Below are 22,535 nucleotides of genomic sequence, written 5' to 3' on the forward strand. Positions count from 1 at the left end.
TACAGAGAATTTTGGCATGTAAAAGAATGTTAAAAATGCATTGCATGTATATATGGGGGTTAGGGGTGTACAGCCTAACTGATAACTAACAAGAGTGCATCCTCTTGTGTGAAAGGCAATATTCAGAACAAGAGAGGAAGGTCACTCACACAAGTTAGAAGCGCACATCAAGAGAATAACAATAAAGTGACAATTTTTATTGAATCCATGGAAAACACAAGATAAAATCAATTAAAAACCAGAAAAATACAAAACGACCTCCATGGATGTATAATAATGGCTCCTGGGATGGTCCATTAGCAATATAAAGTATAACACAATCACAGCCTCTCACGACCTCTCTTTTCCTTCTAGCAAACTCTGCTCTTTCATTGCTCCTGGCTGGCATATTATTTTCTCCCCCCCAGTTCCGTTTTACCATGCATGGTTCTTATACAACCGTATCAGCTGCTATTTGACTGCTCTATCCTTACGTTGGACTGATTTTGTCCAGAAAAAGAACTGCATAATTACCATATAGCTCCAGTCATTATTATTCTGGGGGTAGATATTCCATGTAACATATACTTATTGTGATTGATACAGGAATTTATAACTGCATTCCTCTTTAATTAGTTATGATAATACATGCAATTTTCTATTGATAAATTGTTAGGGCTATTTAATATTGTAGACATATGCTCATTTGGTATTCTGCTGTTAAATTGTTACGTGCATTTTTATAAACATGTGTCTACTGCTATTGATACAGAAGTTATAACATTCAGAGGTATTATATCCTTTCTATTATGTGAATTATTTCACATGCAGTTACCAGCATTAGTTTCATGGGTATTTGGTGCCATAATCTGGTTTCATTAGCAATCACAGTTCTATATTGTGTGGGAAATAAAAATATATATTTTTTCTACTATCAGACATCATGACCCTTTGTGATATCTTATTTTTCACCATTACATGATGTTTATTGTTAATTGAAGTCTAGATACCTGCTGGCAATTGTTGATATATAATCAAGTTCTTCACTTGTCCAAATCGCTTTGTATGGTACCTGATGATGACAATGTGATTGTGTTATACTTTATATTTCTAATGGACCATCCCAGGAGCCATTATTAAACATCTATGGAGGTCGTTTTGTATTTTTCTGGTTTTGGATTTATTTTATCTTGTGTGTTTTCCATGGATTCAATAAAAAATATGTCACTTTATTATTGTTATTCTCTTGATGTGCGCTTCTAAATTATGTCACCTTCCTCTCTTGTTCTGAAAAATGCATAGCATGAACATGTCATACAAATACTTGGCAAGAAAAGGAAAAAAAATAATATTGAGCACTCACATAGCACACGGATTGACATACACATTACACTTGTCCCACCTTTCTGGATGAGAATCAGAACTCTTTTATATACGCAGACATGAGAGAACCCTTAGGGCATGTGCGCACGTTGCGTTTTTTCAGGCGTTTCCGCAGCGTTATGAACTGCAGCGTTTCAATGCCAAAAAGCTTGCGTTTTGATTTCCAAGAAAAGTTTATGGGAATTTAACAAAATTCGCCCGCACAATGCTTTTTTTAAATGCAGCGTTTTGAGTGAAAAAATTGTCAAAATCTCTGCGTTTATAAAAGCAGCATGTCAATTCTTTTTTGCGTTTTGGCAGCGTTTAGCTAACATTGAAGTCAATGACAGTTGTGAAAACGCATCCTAAAATCAAAATCATAGCGTTTTACATGCATTTTTGATGCAAAACGCATGCTTTTTTGTCAAAATTAAAGCATGCGTTTTTGGCATTATAGTGAGGTCAAGAGGTTTCCTTTTGCCCTCACATCCAGCCCAACTAAAAAAAAAAAAAAAAAAAAAAAAAAAAAAAAAAGTGTCAAACAATATGTTAAATTTATTTTTAACAAATATTAACTCAATCTTTTTAGGAAAAGTATCATTATAGTGTATGATTTAAAGCATGATTTTTTTTTTTTTTTTTTCAATTTTATCCTAGTGTTTGAATGTTCAAATTTGATTTAGTTGTGTCTTTGTATTGAAAATGCATGTAAAACGCTGTCAAAACGTAGCAAAAACGCAAGAAAAACGCATGCGTATTTCATGCGTTTATATGGTCAAAACCAAATTTGACAATGACAAATTCTGCCAGAGGAGGCGTTCATTTCTGCAAGGTACAGAACGCAACGTGCGCACATGGCCTTAGAGCTGCTCTGTAACAGTGATCTTGGAGTTCCTAAGCAATCACAAGGTGTATAACGAAGAGAAAATTGAGACTCCAAACATCCCGGCTAGGGAGTGCTATGTAGTGGATTTGGATATGTGGATTTTAATGTGTTCATTAGCAAATTAGAATGTAAAAAGACAAAAAAACAAGTAGAGAACAAATTTTTTTTATTTATTTCTCAATATTCCATGCTGTTAAACAGTCAAAGAGAAGCATGACATTCCCCAGCCTTCCGCTACCATAATTATAAAAAAACAAAGTGCAGCAAAGCTTTGTATGATGTTTTCACAGGCACAGTTTCAATGCTGCATAATTGTTACATTACATATTATGGCACATAAGACTGCAAAATTTCAGTTGGAAATACAATGGGAGGTCCTGCTGACAATTATTTGATACCCGATAGTCAAAATGTAAAAAAAGAACACAAAATCGGGCCAGATTTTTCACGGGAGGGGAAAAAAGAAAAACTAAACCACAACGACACTAGGAATTGTACAATTTAACTTCAGTTGACCCAAAAAAAAAAAAAAAGGCTAAAATAAATTAAAACCCAAACAACGACATGCGCTTTACAATAAGTTTGTATTAGAATCCAGTCTTAGTAACCATTTGTTTAGATACTTAATACTTCCATAGTAGGTATGCTCATGTTGGTGCAGTTTCCCTTTGAAGAAATATATTCAACTATGTGTATAAAGTCACTTAGACCACCAGAACGGATAGCTCTCAGGGACCATTTTAGGCCGTGTTAAATAGTAACTAATCCTTACATTTGTTTTTAAAGATAACTTTCCATGCTGGTCAAAAATGTATGAAACTTTGGAAATAACTTCATTAGTGGGCTCTTTGTTCATTCCTGAAAAATTAGGTGGCTTCCAAACCCCTTTTCCCCTCCCCCAAGTCTATTCACCTGTCTTTAGCTATACAGATTATATCAAAATATACACAGTGTGCAGAATTATTAGGAAAGTTGTATTTTAGAGGATTTTTTTATTATTGATCAACAACTATGTTCTCAATCAACTGAAAAGACTCAAATATCAAAGCTTAATATTTTTGGAACTTGGAGGTTTTTTTTTTAGATTTGGCTATCTTAGGAGGATATGTGTTTGTGCAGGTAACTATTACTGTGCATAATTAGGCAACTTAATAAAAACCAAATATATTCCCATCTCACTTGTTTATTTTCACCAGGTAAACCAATATAACTGCACAAAATTTAGAAATAAACATCTGACATGCAAAAACAAAACCTCAAAAAATTAGAGACCAATATAGCCACCTTTCTTTATGATGACACTCAACAGCCTACCAGCCATAGATTCTGTCAGTTGCTTGATCTGTTTACGATCAACATTGCGTGCAGCAGCCACCACAGCCTCCAGACACTGTTCCGAGAGGTGTACTGTTTTGCCTCCCTGTAGATCTCACATTTTATGAGGCATCACAGGTTCTCTATGGGGTTCAGATCAGATAAACAAGGGGCAATGTCATTATTTTTTCATCTTTTAGACCTTTACTGGCCAGCCACGCTCTGGAGTAGTTGGATGCATGTTATGGAGCATTGTCCTGCATGAAAATAATGGGTTTTATTGAACCATACCAACTTCTTCCTGTACCACTGCTTGAAGAAGTGGTCTTCCAGAAACTGGCAGTAGGTCTGGGAGCTGAGCTTCACTCCATCTTCAATCCGAAAAGGTCCCACAAGTTCATGTTTGATGATACCAGCCCATACCAGTCCCCACCTCCACCTTGCTGGCGTCTGAGTCGGAGTGGAGCTCTCTGCCCTTTACTGATCCAGCCTCTGGCCCATCAAGAGTCACTCATTTCATCAGTCCTTAAAACCTTTGAAAAATCAGTCTTAAGGAATTTCTTTGCCCAGTCTTGACGTTTTATCTTATGTTTCTTGTTCAAAGGTGGTTGTTTTTCAGCCTTCCTTACCTTGGCCATGTCCCTGAATATGGCACACCTTGTGCTTTTTGATGCTCCAGTAACATTGCAGCTCTGAAATATGGCCAAACTGGTGGCAAATGGCATCTTTGCAGCTTCACGCTTGATTTTCCTCAATTCATGGGCAGTTATTTTGCACCTTATTTGCCCAACACGCTTCTTGCGACCCTGTTGGCTATTTGCCATAAAACGCTTAATTGTTTGGTGATCACGCTTCAAAAGTTTGGCGATTTAAAGACTGCTGCAAACCTCTGCAAGACATCTCACAAATTTGGACTTTTCAGAGCCTGTCAAATCTCTCTTCTGACCCATTTTGCCAAAGGAAAGGAAGTCGCCTAATAATTAAACACACTTTATATAGGGTGTTGATGTCATTACACCGCACCCCTCCTCATTACAGAGATGCACATCACCTGATTTACTTAATTTGTAGTTGGCTCTCAAGGCTATACAGCTTGGAGTAGAACAACATGTATAAAAAGTATCATGTGATCAAAACACTAATTTGCCTAATAATTCTGCACACTGTGCACTCACACATTTGTTAAATATATGAATTTTCCTTGATGGAAAAAGGAGAGGGGAGTTAATAAATAGTTAAAACCAATTGTAGAAAATGTTCTACATTTGCAACGTTTTGTTTTGAGCACAACTCCAAATGCACCTTAATGGAATTTGGTGCGTACTGCCAATCTGGTATACTGTGGGAAATTCCTCCATGGAGAGTTCCAACAGGGTAAAAAATATTTGTATATATTTCTATCTCTGGCAATGTGAAGGAGAGAAGGCAACCAATCCAGGAAGTGCAGATAGAATAAAAGTTATATAAAAATATAAACTTTATTAAAATAACCCTACAAAAAAAAAAACTACACATTTCAACTGCAACCAGCTTTTCCAGGTCAACACCTGAAGGGTTGATGCAGGCGAAACGTGTAGTATCATAAAAATATAGACTTAAATACCCTTTTATTCTATCTGCACTTATTGGATCCATTCACTTCTTTCCTTCACGTTTGGTGGGCCCCTTTTTTCCCTCCACTTCTTTGAATTATGTGTTGGCACTTTTACTAGCTAGAAGCCACAACACTATTACATCCATTACTCACCACCACCACTATCCAGTGATCGTCTGTAATGTTCTGATAAGGACTCCATTGGACACATTGGGGACAGGAGGGACAAAAAGAAACAAAAAAAAAAAACAAAAATACAAAAAAAGCCCCACTGAATATAGCACAAGTTTTTCATCAAGTGTGATAAAATTTGCAATTAAGGCTCAGGAATTATGGTGTGAACATAGCCTTAAAAACTTAAACACAGTAAATCCTGACACTATTCCCTGGTATCAATGGAAGTCGTGTGATTCTATTTATGTATTCTGCATAAAAGCGGTCACGTGCCGACTTGAATGTGCTTGGCTATTCTCCATTGAAGTGAATGGAGAAAAGGCAGACACAGTTTGTAGAAGTGTGACTACAGGAATTCATCCAATCACATAGAGGTGGTCATTTGACTCCACGGTCAAACCGGTAATACCGGGCAATCACTACAACGCTTTGTACACTGTCTAGATTCAGCAGTCTGCAGACCTTTGTGCCAAGTCAGGACAACCCCTTTAAGTCAATAAAAACAGTTACAAATCCTTTAAATCAGGTAGGGGGAAAAGAAAAACATCTGACCAGTCAAGTGTATATGGAAACAGATTTAATGATTAAGTGCCATTTTTTGATTAATTTGTGTCATAAGGGGTTTAAATAAAGTGGCAACATATTTTAAGCTTTGACGACATTTATTATATTAGACTAGTAAAGACTGAAGACTTTTTACCGCATGATGACAGATTTAAGGCTTAGAAGGATAAAACAATGTGTCAAAATGATGCAAACGGTACATTACTATAGAAAATATCAAAGGGGTGACAAATGTTTACGTGGCTGTTCAGGATCAAAATTTAACACAAAAAAAAGCAAAAAAAAACAAAAAAAACAAACAAACACTTTCTTTTAGGCCTAAGCCACACGGCGAGAAAAAAACAGTGCGAGTGGAGTGCGATAAAACATCGCATTCCCCTCGGACCAATTCTAGCCTGTGTGTCAGCGCACATGAGCGATTATTTTCTCAGCCCTAATCGGATCGAGAAAACAATCGCAGCATGCTGAGATTGTAATGAGAGACTCTTTCTCTCGCACCCATTCAAGTGAATGGGGAGATAGAAAAATCGCACTGCACTCGCGGTACACCGGTGTACTGCCAGTGCAGTGCGAGAATGGCAATAGCCGGCTACGCAGGAGAGAGGGAGAGAAATCCCTCCCGCCCCTCCTCAGAGCCAGCCCGCCCCCCGCAGCTGAGGTCTGCTCGCACGAACGGACCTCAGTTGCAAGGACACACACATGACACTCGGCTCTGCTGTACTGCCAGCACGGGCAGAGTGTCATGCAAGTGGATCGCAGTAGTCCCCGTGTGGCCCCAGCCTTAGACGCAAATGCTGCAATGTATCTGGTATTTGTCTGGTATTTCTAGATAGCCGCATTCATGCCAACTGCAAGCTAGACGCTCAGATGTACCATGAATTGGAAATTTTCAGTCAGGTTGGTTTTTGTTTTTCTCTTTTAATCAGTGAATTATAAATCTTGGGATCAACCCACAGGGAAAGAACTCTAGTGCAAACGTAGCTATATACAAAATTATTATATGGTTCTCCCTGTTTAGAGATGAGTGGCTCAAACACACACACACACAAAAAAAAAAAACAAACCCTTTTACTTGGGGACAAAAGTGTGTGTATTGGATAAACCGGATAGTGGGGATAAAAAAAAAAAAAAAAAACAACTTATGAGTTTTAAAGTCATTACCACCTGAAGAAGCGTAAGGGAGGGAAAAAAAAAAAGAAAAGAAATTTTTTTTTTAACCCAGAGAACACCAGACAAAGTCCATTGAGGAAAAACCAATGGCGCCATTTGTGATAGGAACAGTAAAAACACAAAATGCTTTTCTAAACTAATACAGCCCCTTTTAATGAAAAATAGAATTTGTCTTACCGGTAATTCGGTTTCTAGGAACCCTCCACGACAGCACCATAGGCAACTGGTCATGTTATGGAGGATGACTGGAAAAACTAGAATTAGTCGTACTGGTTAATTTGGTTTCTAGGAACCCTCCACGACAGCACCAGTTTCCTACGGTACTGTCGTGGAGGGAGACTGGAGAAAATACGAGAGCAGCAGCACTCTGTGGATGAGCATTAAAGAAAAAACAAAAAGGAGACTTCCTTTTCAATTTATAAAAATTTGACAATAAAAAGAAAAACAAATAGAAACAGATACGGATTTCAAAGGTGGACTCTAGTTCATCAAATGTCACGTTATATAATAAGCGGGAAAGACGTAGAAAAGGCTGTAAAGTATTAGGCGGTGATGAGCGAACTGCTTGGTGCTCGTCAAAAATAAGGAGCATTTTGATGCTTGATACTCATCTACAGGAGTATAATGGAAATCAATGGGGCACTCAAGCATTTCTCCACTAGATTTCCCAGAAAAATGCTCCAGTTCCCTATTGACTTCCATTATACTGTATAAACGAGTACCAAGCCTCAAATGCTCACTATGCTTGCCGAGTAGAATTAAAGTTTATAGGGGACTATAGAATTTTTCCCAATAATCTTTCGGAAAAATACTCCAGTTACCCATTGTCTTCCATTATACTCTGTAAATGAGTTCAAGCATCAAAATGCTCATTACACTTGCGGAGCACCGAGCAGTTCACTCATCACTAGTATTCGGAAATCATTGTTTCTTCCAGGAACAGCACCACACCTGTCCACAGCTTGTATTACAGCTCCATTCATTTCAGAGGAGCGGCCATTGCAGAAGGTCACTACCAAAACTGTAAAGTGGTTCCCAAAGTTGAGTCGGCAGACCGATCCTCTATATTTTGCCGCAGGACTACTTTCCTACAAGATAGCTTTTCAATACCCAACCAGTAAATTAATGCCTCAAAAAGGGTTTAAAAAGTATTATAATAAAATGGGCTGAAATGAATGAGCGATGCATAATCCCCATTTTAGAAGGGTCTCGTGATCAGCAAATTGATCTGTTTAGACCCCTAGATGTGAGGAAAATTGGTAGCGAAGGTTTAGTTTCCCTAAGTCACCAATCCAATTCCATTGGGTGTGGAGAGGACTGTTGTGTCCGGAACACAACGCCCAGCAAGTATCATGGGTCCCATTATTTAGGGCAGGACAAATACATGGCAATTGCTGTGGGTATTCCGACCACCATACTGGCCAGTGTGCACCAATGCCTCTCCATGACAGATATCAAATTGGACAGGTGAGTATGCCTAGACAGCCCCTTTAAACACTGCAGGCGTTCAACCCTCACCTTTGCAATAACACAAATAAAAAAAAAAAAAAAAAGAAGGATAAATACAGCTTACCTGACTGAGCCTTAAAATCTATTTGGTTTTATAGTTTAGTCTGAAAAATAACAGAGTTACACAAGGCGACATGGTACGACATGCCACAAGTGAAAAAATGGAGGTCCAAAAGCAATCTCTGCTGTCTGATTTTTGAAGCTAAAACAACAGCGCAACGCACGGTCCAACAACAATTAAAACTAAACGTGGCTGCAAAAGTAAAAAGAGGTTGTATAATTAAATTAAAAGCCATAGATTTATCTTAAATACTGTATTGAAAGTCTCTTGCTTGGAAATGTTCGGAAACAGAAACTTTGAACCGGGCGTTTGAGTGGGGAGGGTTCATTACGCGCTCACATTAGGCTTCTCCCTCCCATTTTACACAGGGAAATTAATTGGCTTCTCAAGAGAAGAACATAAAAAACAAAAAACACGTTAAGACCACTCTTTAAAAATCCCATTGAATTGATAAGAGTTACAGCTACAATCCGGCTGAGCATGAAGTTCATGTGCTCTTTACATCGTCCTGAAGCCAGTCAATAGCACGTCAGGACACAAAGCTGATAAAACTATTGTCAATGGCTAATGTGCGAGCCGCTGATAAATAGTAATTCACAGGGCGTCACTGGACCGATGTATATGGAACGGCAAGAGAGCTGGGAGTGTCTGCTTCTTTCCATTAAACAGTGATTTGGGGCACGTTCGAGGTGTTGGAACGGACACAGGAGTTGAGCAGTCATGTTTAACAACCCCCCGCTGGGGCACCTGTCCCCTGAGACTTTACTTTATGCCTCTGTCCACCACGACGTCGTCCTCCTCCTCCGGTCTTTGGCTGAAAAAACAAATGTTGTAATGTAAGTTCATGCTGAATGAAGAACAGCAGTTCACCAGACATGAGATTGCGTCTGTGGATCCCATCACTAATCCTATGTACATAGTAGTAAAAGCATTAGAGAAACCGGGATCATACACAGATTGAAAAGCCATCTTAGGTGCTTTTTAAAGGGAACCTATCACAAACTCACCTGTGGGGCTGTCCGATCCAATAGGAGTCGCTGGTCTTGATCCGGCACTTCCTCTATCTTTGTGATCACCGTCCTCCTTCCAGCTTCGTGTGGATGATGCATCCTACATCAGCCACACAGTACCCTCCATTGCACTCCTGTGCGCTTTGTTCTGCCCTCAGCATGGCGAGAGAAGTACTGTAATGCATAGGCATGAGGACCGGTCAGAGAATGCCTGTATATGCGCACTACAATACTTTGCTCTACCTTCAGCAGGGCAGAGAGAAGTGCGCGTGCACAGGTGCGCAAGGTAGGGCACTGAGCAGATGACATAGAATGCGTCATCCGCACGAAGCAAGGAGGACATCAATCGCAAGTACAGAGGAGACGCCGGCCCTGAGACCAGCGACGCCCAAAAGACTGGAACGTATCGGATCACCCCGCAGGTGAGTAGGTGACAAGTTCTCTTTAAAGATGCCTGGAAGTTGTTTTTCTTCTGTTCTCCAATATAAATATGTCTTAAAGTGGTCATCCCATGAACAAAAGTGCCGTTTAACCAGTGAAAAATAAAGCACTTCCAACAAGCGGTTTAAAAAAACAAAAAAGTTGATGTACAGAGGTAAATTTAGAATGGTACAGCTGATGGATCCGGTGTGTCCAGACACTGCCCCTGATGGATCCGGTGTGTCCAGACACTGCCCCTCATGCATCCGGTGTCCAGACACTGCCCCTCATGCATCCGGTGTCCAGACACTGCCCCTCATGCATCCGGTGTCCAGACACTGCCCCTCATGCATCCGGTGTCCAGACACTGCCCCTCATGCATCCGGTGTCCAGACACTGCCCCTCATGCATCCGGTGTCCAGACACTGCCCCTCATGCATCCGGTGTCCAGACACTGCCCCTCATGCATCCGGTGTCCAGACACTGCCCCTCATGCATCCGGTGTCCAGACACTGCCCCTCATGCATCCGGTGTCCAGACACTGCCCCTCATGCATCCGGTGTCCAGACACTGCCCCCCCTCATGCATCCGGTGTCCAGACACTGCCCCCCCTCATGCATCCGGTGTCCAGACACTGCCCCCCCTCATGCATCCGGTGTCCAGACACTGCCCCCCCTCATGCATCCGGTGTCCAGACACTGCCCCCCCTCATGCATCCGGTGTCCAGACACTGCCCCCCCTCATGCATCCGGTGTCCAGACACTGCCCCCCCTCATGCATCCGGTGTCCAGACACTGCCCCCCCTCATGCATCCGGTGTCCAGACACTGCCCCCCCTCATGCATCCGGTGTCCAGACACTGCCCCCCCTCATGCATCCGGTGTCCAGACACTGCCCCCCCTCATGCATCCGGTGTCCAGACACTGCCCCCCCTCATGCATCCGGTGTCCAGACACTGCCCTTCATGAAGCCTGGTATGAGGCATGTAGCTGATGATCTCGCAATGCCATTTTTTCTAGTGATTCCACAGAAGTTAGAGAAGAGTGAAGAAGGGAATTTTGTTACTTACCGTAAATTCCTTTTCTTCTAGCTCCTATTGGGAGACCCAGACGATTGGGTGTATAGCACTGCCTCCGGAGGCCACACAAAGCATTACACTAAAAAGTGTAAGGCCCCTCCCCTTCTGGCTATACACCCCCCGTGGGATCACGGGCTGCTCAGTTTTAGTGCTAAAGCAAGAAGGAGGAAAGCCAATAACTGGTTTAAACAAATTCACTCCGAAGTAACATCGGAGAACTGAAAACCGTTCAACATGAACAACATGTGTACCCGAAAAAAACCAACAATCCCGAAGGACAACAGGGCGGGTGCTGGGTCTCCCAATAGGAGCTAGAAGAAAAGGAATTTACGGTAAGTAACAAAATTCCCTCCTTCTTCGGCGCTCCATTGGGAGACCCAGACGATTGGGACGTCCAAAAGCAGTCCCTGGGTGGGTAAAGAAATACCTCATGTTAGAGCTGCAAAGACAGCCTTCCCCTACGGGGAGGTAACTGCCGCCTGCAGGACTCTTCTACCTAGGCTGGCGTCCGCCGAAGCATAGGTATGCACCTGATAATGTTTGGTGAAAGTGTGCAGACTCGACCAGGTAGCTGCCTGGCACACCTGTTGAGCCGTAGCCTGGTGTCGTAATGCCCAGGACGCACCCACGGCTCTGGTAGAGTGGGCCTTCAGCCCTGATGGAACCGGAAGCCCAGCAGAACGGTAGGCTTCAAGAATTGGTTCTTTGATCCATCGAGCCAGGGTGGCTTTGGAAGCCTGCGACCCTTTGCGCTTACCAGCGACAAGGACAAAGAGTGCATCCGAGCGGCGCAGGGGCGCCGTGCGGGAAATGTAGATTCTGAGTGCTCTCACCAGATCTAACAAATGTAAATCTTTTTCATACCGAAGAACTGGATGAGGACAAAAGGAAGGCAAGGAGATATCCTGATTAAGATGAAAAGAGGATACCACCTTAGGGAGAAACTCCTGAATGGGGCGCAGCACTACCTTGTCCTGGTGGAACACCAGGAAGGGAGCCTTGGATGACAGCGCTGCTAGCTCAGACACTCTCCGAAGAGACGTGACCGCCACTAGAAAGGCCACTTTCTGTGAGAGACGAGAAAGTGAAACATCCCTCAGAGGCTCGAAGGGCGGCTTCTGGAGAGCAACTAGTACCCTGTTTAGATCCCATGGATCTAACGGCCGCCTGTACGGAGGGACGATATGACAAACCCCCTGCAGGAACGTGCGCACCTGAGAAAGTCGTGCTAGACGCTTCTGAAAAAACACGGATAGTGCCGAGACTTGCCCTTTAAGGGAGCCGAGCGACAAGCCCTTTTCCAACCCAGATTGCAGGAAGGAAAGAAAAGTAGGTAACGCGAATGGCCAGGGGGATACTCTTTGTGCAGAGCACCAGGATAAGAAAATCCTCCACGTTCTGTGGTAGATCTTAGCAGAAGTGGACTTCCTAGCCTGTCTCATGGTGGCAACGACTCCTTGGGATAATCCTGAAGACGCTAGGATCCAGGACTCAATGGCCACACAGTCAGGTTCAGGGCCGCAGAATTCCGATGGAAAAACGGCCCTTGGGACAGTAAGTCTGGTCGGTCTGGTAGTGTCCACGGTTGGCCGACCGTGAGATGCCACAGATCCGGGTACCACGACCTCCTCGGCCAGTCTGGGGCGACGAGTATGACGCGGCTGCAATCGGATCTGATCTTGCGTAGCACTCTGGGCAAGAGTGCCAGAGGTGGGAACACATAAGGGAGCCGGAACTGCGACCAATCTTGCACTAAGGCGTCTGCCGCCAGAGCTCTTTGATCGCGAGACCGCGCCATGAACGTCGGGACCTTGTTGTTGTGCCGCGACGCCATTAGGTCGACGTCCGGCACCCCCCAGCGGCGACAGATTTCCTGAAACACGTCCGGGTGAAGGGACCATTCCCCTGCGTCCATACCCTGGCGACTGAGGAAGTCTGCTTCCCAATTTTCTACGCCCGGGATGTGAACCGCTGATATGGTGGATGCTCTGTCCTCCACCCACAACAGAATCCGCCGGACTTCCTGGAAGGCTTGCCGACTGCGTGTCCCTCCTTGGTGGTTGATGTATGCCACCGCTGTGGAGTTGTCCGACTGAATTCGGATCTGCTTTCCTTCCAGCCACTGCTGGAAGGCTAGTAAGGCAAGATACACTGCCCTGATTTCCAGAACATTGATCTGAAGGGTGGACTCCTGCTGAGTCCACGTCCCTTGAGCCCTGTGGTGGAGAAAAACTGCTCCCCACCCTGACAGACTCGCGTCTGTCGTGACCACTGCCCAGGATGGGGGTAGGAATGATCTTCCCTGTGATAATGAGGTGGGAAGAAGCCACCATTGCAGAGAGTCCTTGGCCGTCTGGGAAAGGGAGACTTTCCTGTCCAGGGAAGTTGACTTCCCGTCCCATTGGCGGAGAATGTCCCATTGAAGTGGGCGCAGATGAAACTGTGCAAACGGGACTGCCTCCATTGCTGCCACCATCTTCCCTAGGAAGTGCATGAGGCGCCTTAAGGAGTGCGACTGACCATGAAGGAGAGACTGTACCCCTGTCTGTAGTGACCGCTGCTTGTCCAGCGGAAGCTTCACTATCGCTGAGAGAGTATGAAACTCCATGCCAAGATACGTTAGTGATTGAGTCGGTGACAGATTTGACTTTGAAAAGTTGATGATCCACCCGAAAGTCTGGAGAGTCTCCAGCGCAACATTCAGGCTGTGTTGGCATGCCTCTTGAGAGGGTGCTTTGACAAGTAGATCGTCCAAGTAAGGGATCACAGAGTGTCCCTGGGAGTGCAAGACTGCTACCACTGCCGCCATGACCTTGGTGAAAACCCGTGGGGCTGTCGCCAGACCAAATGGCAGAGCTACAAACTGGAGATGTTCGTCTCTTATCACAAAACGTAGAAAACGTTGGTGCTCTGTAGCAATCGGCACGTGGAGATAAGCATCTTTGATGTCTATTGATGCAAGGAAATCTCCTTGAGACATTGAGGCAATCCGCCTGGCGTTCACATGCTTGTTGAGCAGCTTTAGGTCCAGAACAGGACGGAACGAGCCGTCCTTTTTTGGAACCACGAAGAGCTTGGAGTAAAAACCTTGCCCTTGTTCCTGAAGAGGAACAGGGATCACCACTCCTTCTGCTCTTAGTGAGCCCACCGCCTGCAGAAGAGCATCTGCTCGGTCGGGATGTGGGGAAGTTCTGAAGAACCGAGGCGGAGGACGAGAACTGAACTCTATCCTGTACCCGTGAGACAAAATGTCTGTTACCCACCGGTCCTTGACCTGTGGCAGCCAAATGTCGCAAAAGCGGGAGAGCCTGCCACCGACCGAGGATGCGGAGGGAGGAGGCCGAAAGTCATGAGGCAGCCGCCTTGGAAGCGGTTCCTCCGGTTGCTTTCTTGGGGCGTGAGTGAGCCCGCCAGGAATCTGAGCCCCTTTGCTCCTTCTGAGTCCCTTTGGACGAGGAGAATTGGGCCTTGCCGGAGCCTCGAAAGGACCGAAACCTCGACTGCCACCTCCTTTGTTGAGGTTTGCTTGATCTGGGCTGGGGTAAGGAGGAGTCTTTACCCTTGGACTGTTTAATGATTTCAGCCAATTGCTCACCAAACAGTCTGTCTACAGATAGTGGCAAGCTGGTTAAACATTTTTTGGAAGCAGAATCCACTTTCCATTCTTTTAACCACAAGGCTCTGCGCAAAACCACCGAGTTGGCAGACGCCATTGAGGTACGGCTCGTAGAGTCCAGGACAGCGTTGATAGCATAGGTCGCAAACGCAGACATTTGCGAAGTTAAGGACTCCACTTGCGGCACTGCTGGACGTATGATAGAGTCCACCTGTGCCAGACCAGCTGAAATAGCTTGGAGTGCCCACACGGCCGCGAATGCTGGAGCAAACGACGCGCCGATAGCTTCATAGACAGATTTCAACCAAAGGTCCATCTGTCTGTCATTGGCATCTTTAAGTGAAGCCCCATCCTCCACTGCAACTATGGATCTAGCCGCAAGCCTGGAGATTGGGGGATCCACCTTTGGACACTGGGTCCAGCGTTTGACCACGTCAGGGGGAAAGGGATAACGTGTATCCTTAAGACGTTTGGAGAAACGCTTGTCTGGATAAGCATGGTGTTTCTGGACTGCTTCTCTGAAGTCAGCGTGGTCCAGAAAAGTACTCAGTTTACGCTTGGGATACCTGAAATGGAACTTCTCCTGCTGTGCAGCTGCCTCTTCTGCTGAAGGGGCTGGGGGAGAAATATCCAACAGTCTATTGATGGCCGCTATAAGGTCATTTACCATGGCGTCACCATCAGGAGTATCCAGATTGAGAGCGGTCTCAGGATTAGACTCCTGATCACCCTCCTCTGTCTCATCATGCAGAGACTCTTCTCGCTGAGACCCTGATCCGCGTGATGACGTGGAGGGTCTCTCCCAGCGAGCTCGCTTAGGCTGCCTGGGACTGTCATCTGAGTCAGAGCCTTCAGCCTGAGATGCCTGGGACCCCCTTGAAGCACGGATTAACTCCAACTGAGGGGGACCGGGGAACATTGACGCAGCAGTGTCCATGGTCTGAGTAACTGGCCTGGCCTGCAAGGTCTCTAGGATTTTTGTCATAGTGACAGACATCTTGTCAGCAAAAACTGCAAACTCTGTCCCCGTCACCGGGACAGGGTTCACCGGTGACTCTGCCTGGGCCACTACCACCATAGACTCCGGCTGACGAAGTGGCACAGGGACCGAACATTGCACACAATGGGGGTCATTGGAACCTGCCGGTAGATCAGCCCCACAAGCGGCACAAGTAGCGTATACAGCCTGTGTCTTGGCACCCTTGCGTTTTGCGGATGACATGTTGTCGTCTCCTCAGAGCAATATAGGGTATACAGTCAAGAAGCGACCTTACAGTGCAATATATATATATATATATGGTATAGAGAAAAAAAATACACCAATATAACACTGTGGCACTAGTGGGGCCAGCACTAATGTGCTGCTTACCGCCCGCTTAACGCGGGTGTGTGGTCGCCAGAAATCCCTTGTCTGGGTCTCCCAGAGCCTGTGTCCGTTCTCCAGCCAGACTGCATGTAGGAATGGCTGCCGGCGTCCTGTGGAGAGGGGCAGGCCCTGGGCGTGTGCAGACAAAGTGCGGGAAACCTGCGCCCCACTGTGCTCAGTGAGAGGGCTGGAGTATGTAAATAAGACTCCAGCCCTCGGCGCTGACTATCGTACAGCGTCTCTCCCTTGCCCTGATTGACAGGGTGGGGGCGGGAACGAAGCGGAGCTAGGCCGCAAAAGCCGGGGACTAGATTTATAAGCGCCGCCGTCGTAAAAGCACGGTCGGCGCTAAGTCCCCGGCGCACCACAAGTCTCAGCCGCGCCGCCGCTCCAGGGGCGGCCGGCGCGGCAGTCCCCAACACATAAAGTCCCTCAGAGAAACTGCAGTGACTGTAACCCCAGTGCACAGCGCTACTGTCCCCGGCGCACTAGCACACCCAGCAAGTCTGGAGTGTGCGCGGCCTGTCCATACGGGGACACAGAGTACCTGAATGTTGCAGGGCCTTGTCCCTGAACGGTACCCAGCTCCGTATCCAGCAGGTTCTACGGGTCTGTGGATGGAGCCCGGCCTCAGGGCTTGGGGGCCGGTAAGATCCCACTTCCTCAGAGCCCCTCAGGGGGATGGGGAAGGAAAGCAGCATGTGGGCTCCAGCCTCCGTACCCACAATGGGTACCTCAACCTTAACAAACACCGCCAATAGGAATGGGGTGAGAAGGGAGCATGCTGGGGGCCCTAGTATGGGCCCTCTTTTCTTCCATCCGATATAGTCAGCAGCTACTGCTGACTAAACAGTGGAGCTATGCGTGGATGTCTGACCTCCTTCGCACAAAGCTTGAAAACTGAGCAGCCCGTGATCCCACGGGGGGTGTATAGCCAGAAGGGGAGGGGCCTTACACTTTTTAGTGTAATGCTTTGTGTGGCCTCCGGAGGCAGTGCTATACACCCAATCGTCTGGGTCTCCCAATGGAGCGCCGAAGAAAGAGTGAATATACTGTATGGATGGCAATATATATGACCCTACTCCTCTCTGCTACTTCCTTTTATCTCAGTAACATTCGCTGTAGCAGAGGACCTCTGAGCTCATCTCAATAAATCACACCTGCGCAGTACAAGAAGATCACTGTTCCAAGTTATGACAGTAGTTTTCTAATCCAGTAAAGCGAATTAAAAGCAAAAAAATTCTTTATTGTGGTTACAGTAATATAGTCGTTTAGGCAATAGGAAAAATATCTGACACGTTTCGAGTCTGGCTGATTAATCAGCCAAACACTAAACGTGTCAGATATTTTTCTATGCCCATGTTACTAATTTTAATGAAGCCACCAAAAAGAAAAAATGTTTTTCAATGCAGCAATACAAGTTAAAAGCAAAACATTTATTTCTTTGAACAAATCTGCTTAATACCTGACAAGTCTGATCCGTGCAGAGTGGAATGGATTTCCCAGAAACCAGATTAAACAACCTCCATATATTGGGGGGGTGGGGAGGGGGGGGGGGGGGACTGTATCCACAATCTCACTTCTATTATTGTCCAGCTCATTGTACTTTTTTGGGTGTGATTTATTGAGAGGAGGAGCTTAAAAAGGTCCTTTACTTTATAAAATATAATGGCTACTTATAGGTAGGGGGTTGCAACATCATCTAAACTAGCAGCTGGAAGAGCCCCTTCCAGTGGTATCAGGGCAGTATATTCACTTATGTTCCTTTCCACTGCTAATCTCAGTGGGATAATTATAATTAAATAATAATAATAATTTTATTCATTTATATAGCGCTATTAATTCCACAGCGCTTTACATACATTGGCAACACTGTCCCCATTGGGGCTCACAATCTAGAGTCCCTATCTGTATGTATGTCTTTCGAGTGTGGGAGGAAACCGGAGAACCCGGAGGAAACCAACGCAAACACGGGGAGAACATACAAACTCCGTGCAGATTGTGTCCTTGGTGGGATTTGAACCTAGGACCCCAGCGCTGCAAGGCTGCAGTGCTAACCACTGAGCCACCGTGCCGCCCATCAATAGAAACAACTTGTGTTGACCGGCAGCTACAGCCCCTCTACGTGGTCGGGGGCCCCGGCAGCTACAGCCCCTCTACGTGGTCGGGGGCCCCGGCAGCTACAGCCCCTCTACGTGGTCGGGCACTGAACTAGGAAGCATTATAACCATCTCTGCACAAACATTTCTTTTAAACACATCTAATGGTCTAAGGGCCTAATTTACTCTTTAGAATTTACTCTTTAGAATAAGTATTCCAGGTTTTAATTTTAACTTTATGTGACTATACAAATTATTATACATGTAATCTGTGCTTTTGTTTCAGGGCAGTTGACTATGCACAAGGCCTAGTGTAGCCCATGATCAGCCCCATGAAAAACTGAATATAAAACAGAACTCTGTCAGTGGTGTAAGGATTCTGTAAGCAGCAGGGTCACACAATAGTCCTGGGTCAACACACGAGAGAAATCAATACAACTAATGTTGGAATCATTTGTTTTTTTATTATAACAGATAGGCAATTAGAAGCATTGCAGAGGAGCACTTCTCCTCCATGAGGTACTATTCACCTGTTAGATGACCCGATGACCTTTATTATTCGGATAAAACTGTCCAGGTAACGAAAATACTTATGGCATAAGTCATGTGACCCTCGTTTCCCTATTGATAATTTGGGCTCATCCAGATATTTAAAAAAAAAAACAAAACAAAACCACACACTAGCTGTTGATCCTCTTCTCTTCAATGCGCCATTCAAAGAAGTGAACAACAATCTAGCCTGCACGTGACACTGAAAGTAAGGAAAGCTCATACATGCATGAGGGCACTCCGACAAACAAGGGAATCATGAGATTGTGCACATTGCACAGTGTACCTGTCTTAAGCCTGTGAAAACCCTTTGAAATTAGCTTTGTTTGATGGAAAACGTCTTAATTTATGGCAGGAATTTGGACTTAAAGAAGGGAATTTTGTTTACTTACCGTAAATTCCTTTTCTTCTAGCTCCTATTGGGAGACCCAGACAATTGGGTGTATAGCTTCTGCCTCCGGAGGCCACACAAAGTATTACACTTTAAAAAGTGTAACCCCTCCCCTCTGCCTATACACCCTCCCGTGGATCACGGGCTCCTCAGTTTTGGTGCAAAAGCAGGAAGGAGAAAACTTATCAATTGGTCTAGGGTAAATTCAATCCGAAGGATCTTCGGAGAACTGAAAACCATGAACCAAAAGAACAATTCAACATGAACAACATGTGTACACAAAACAACCAGCCCGAAGGGAACAGGGGCGGGTGCTGGGTCTCCCAATAGGAGCTAGAAGAAAAGGAATTTACAGTAAGTAAACAAAATTCCCTTCTTTGTCGCTCCATTGGGAGACCCAGACAATTGGGACGTCCAAGAGCAGTCCCTGGGTGGGTAAAAGAATACCTCAATAAACAAGAGCCGAAAAAACGGCCCCCTCTTACAGGTGGGCAACCGCCGCCTGAAGGACTCGCCTACCTAGACTGGCGTCTGCCGAAGCATAGGTATGCACTTGATAGTGTTTCGTGAAAGTGTGCAGACTAGACCACGTCGCTGCCTGACACACCTGCTGAGCCGTAGCCCGGTGCCGCAATGCCCAGGACGCACCCACGGCTCTGGTAGAATGGGCTTTCAGCCCTGAAGGAAGCGGAAGCCCAGAAGAACGGTAGGCTTCGAGAATCGGTTCCTTGATCCACCGAGCCAAGGTTGACTTGGAAGCCTGCGAACCCTTACGCTGGCCAGCGACAAGGACAAAGAGCGCATCTGAACGACGCAGGGGCGCCGTGCGAGACACGTAGAGCCGGAGTGCTCTCACCAGATCCAAAGAGTGCAAATCCTTTTCACATTGGTGAATTGGATTAGGGCAAAATGAAGGCAAGGAGATATCCTGATTGAGATGAAAAGGGGATACCACCTTAGGGAGAAATTCCGGGACCGGACGCAGAACCACCTTATCCTGGTGAAACACCAGGAAGGGGGCTTTGCATGACAGCGCTGCAAGCTCAGACACTCTCCGGAGCAATGTGACTGCCACTAGAAAGGCCACCTTCTGTGAAAGACGTGATAGAGAGACATCCCGCAGCGGCTCGAAAGGTGGTTTCTGAAGAGCCGTTAGCACCCTGTTAAGATCCCAGGGTTCCAGCGGACGCTTGTAAGGTGGGACTATGTGGCAAACTCCCTGCAGGAACGTGCGGACCTGCGGAAGCCTGGCTAGGCGCTTTTGAAAAAATACGGAGAGCGCCGATACTTGACCCTTAAGAGAGCAGAGTGACAAACCCTTGTCCATTCCGGATTGAAGGAATGAAAGAAAAGTGGGTAAGGCAAACGACCATGGAGGAAAACCGTTATCAGAGCACCAGGATAAGAAGATTTGCCAAGACCTGTAATAGATCTTGATGGACGTTGGCTTCCTGGCCTGTCTCATGGTGGCAATGACATCCTGAGATAACCCTGAAGACGCTAGGAGCCAGGACTCAATGGCCACACAGTCAGGTTGAGGGCCACAGAATTCAGATGGAAAAACGGGCCTTGTGAAAGCAAGTCTGGGCGGTCTGGAAGCGCCCACGGTTGACCCACCGTGAGATGCCACAGATCCATGTACCACGACCGCCTCGGCCAGTCTGGAGCGATGAGAATGGCGCGACTGCAGTCGGACCTGATCTTGCGTAACACTCTGGGCAGCATCGCCAGAGGAGGAAACACATAAGGCAGTCGAAACTGCGACCAATCCTGAACTAACGCGTCCGCCGCCAGAGCTCTGTGATCCTGAGACCGTGCCATGAATGCCGGGACTTTGTTGTTGTGCCGTGACGCCATGAGATCGACGTCCGGCGTTCCCCAGCGGCGACAGATCTCTCGAAACACTTCTGGGTGCAGAGACCATTCCCGCGCATCCATGCCCTGACGACTGAGAAAATCTGCTTCCCAGTTTTCTACGCCCGGGATGTGAACTGCGGAGATGGTGGAGGCTGTGGCTTCCACCCACTGCAGAATCCGCCGGACTTCCTGGAAGGCTTGACGACTGCGAGTGCCGCCTTGGTGGTTGATGTATGCGACGGCAGTGGCGTTGTCCGACTGGATACGGATCTGCCTGCCCTCCAGCCACCGATAGAAAGCCAATAGGGCTAGATACACTGCCCTTATCTCCAGAATATTGATCTGAAGGGATGACTATCGGAGTCCAGGTTCCCTGAGCCCTGTGGTGGAGAAAAACCGCTCCCCACCCTGACAGGCTCGCGTCCGTAGTGACCACAGCCCAGGTTGGGGGTAGGAAGGATTTTCCCTGCGATAGAGAATTGGGAAGGAGCCACCACTGAAGTGACGTCTTGGTTGCAAGGGAAAGAGAGACGTTCCTGTCGAGGGAAGCCGACCTCCTGTCCCATTTGCGGAGAATGTCCCATTGGAGTGGCCATAGATGGAATTGCGCGAACGGCACTGCCACCATAGCTGCCACCATCTTCCCCAGGAAGTGCATGAGGCGCCTTAAGGGGTGTGACTGACTCCGAAGAAGTGATTGCACCCCTGCCTGCAGAGAAAGCCGTTTGTCCCGCGGTAGCTTGACTACCGCTGGCTGTGTATGAAACTCCATCCCGAGGTAAGTCAGTGATTGGGTCGGTGTCAACTTGGATTTCGGGAAGTTGATGATCCACCCGAACTGCTGGAGAGTCGCCAGAGCGACGGTAAGGCTTTGTTGACACGCCACCCGAGAAGGGGCCCTGACTAGGAGATCGTCTAAGTAGGGGGATCACCGAGTGGCCCTGAGAGTGCAGGACCGCCACGACGGATGCCATGACTTTGGTGAAAACACGTGGGGCTGTCGCCAGGCCGAAAGGCAATGCCACGAACTGAAGGTGTTCGTCCCCGATGGAGAAACGCAAGAAACGTTGATGTTCGGGTGCGATCGGCACGTGGAGATAAGCATCCTTGATGTCGATCGATGCTAGGAAGTCTCCTTGTGACATCGAGGCGATGACCGAGCGGAGAGATTCCATCCGAAACCGTCTGGTTCTCACGTCTGTTGAGTAGCTTGAGGTCCAGAACGGGACGGAATGATCCGTCCTTTTTTGGCACCACGAACAAGTTGGAGTAAAAGCCGCGACCACGTTCCTGAAGGGGAACGGGGATCACAACTCCTTCTGTCTTCAGAGCGTCCACTGCCTGAAAAAGTGCGTCGGCCTGAGCGGGGGGCGGAGAGGTTCTGAAGAAACGAGCCGCAGGACGAGATCTGAATTCTATCCTGTAACCGTGAGACAGAATGTCTCTCACTCATCGGTCTTGAACATGTGGCCACCAGGCGTCGCCAAAGCGGGAGAGCCTGCCACCGACCGAGGATGCGGCTAGGGGAGGCCGAGAG

At 46.5% G+C, this 22,535-nt stretch overlaps 1 protein-coding gene across 1 annotated transcript in view; it reads right to left on the reverse strand.

Annotated features, from left to right (window-relative positions):
• Positions 1-2,376: 2,376 nt before the first annotated feature.
• The window catches only part of GTPBP1 (GTP binding protein 1), a 109,441-nt gene continuing 89,282 nt past the window's right edge, over positions 2,377-22,535 (reverse strand). The window contains exon 12 of the mRNA XM_075321880.1: positions 2,377-9,427. Within this exon, the coding sequence (XP_075177995.1) occupies positions 9,338-9,427 (90 nt within the window). The 3' untranslated portion in view covers positions 2,377-9,337. The remainder of the gene's footprint in view (positions 9,428-22,535) is intronic.

This window comes from Anomaloglossus baeobatrachus, chromosome 8, assembly GCF_048569485.1.
Source record: "Anomaloglossus baeobatrachus isolate aAnoBae1 chromosome 8, aAnoBae1.hap1, whole genome shotgun sequence".
Lineage (NCBI taxonomy): Eukaryota > Metazoa > Chordata > Amphibia > Anura > Aromobatidae > Anomaloglossus > Anomaloglossus baeobatrachus.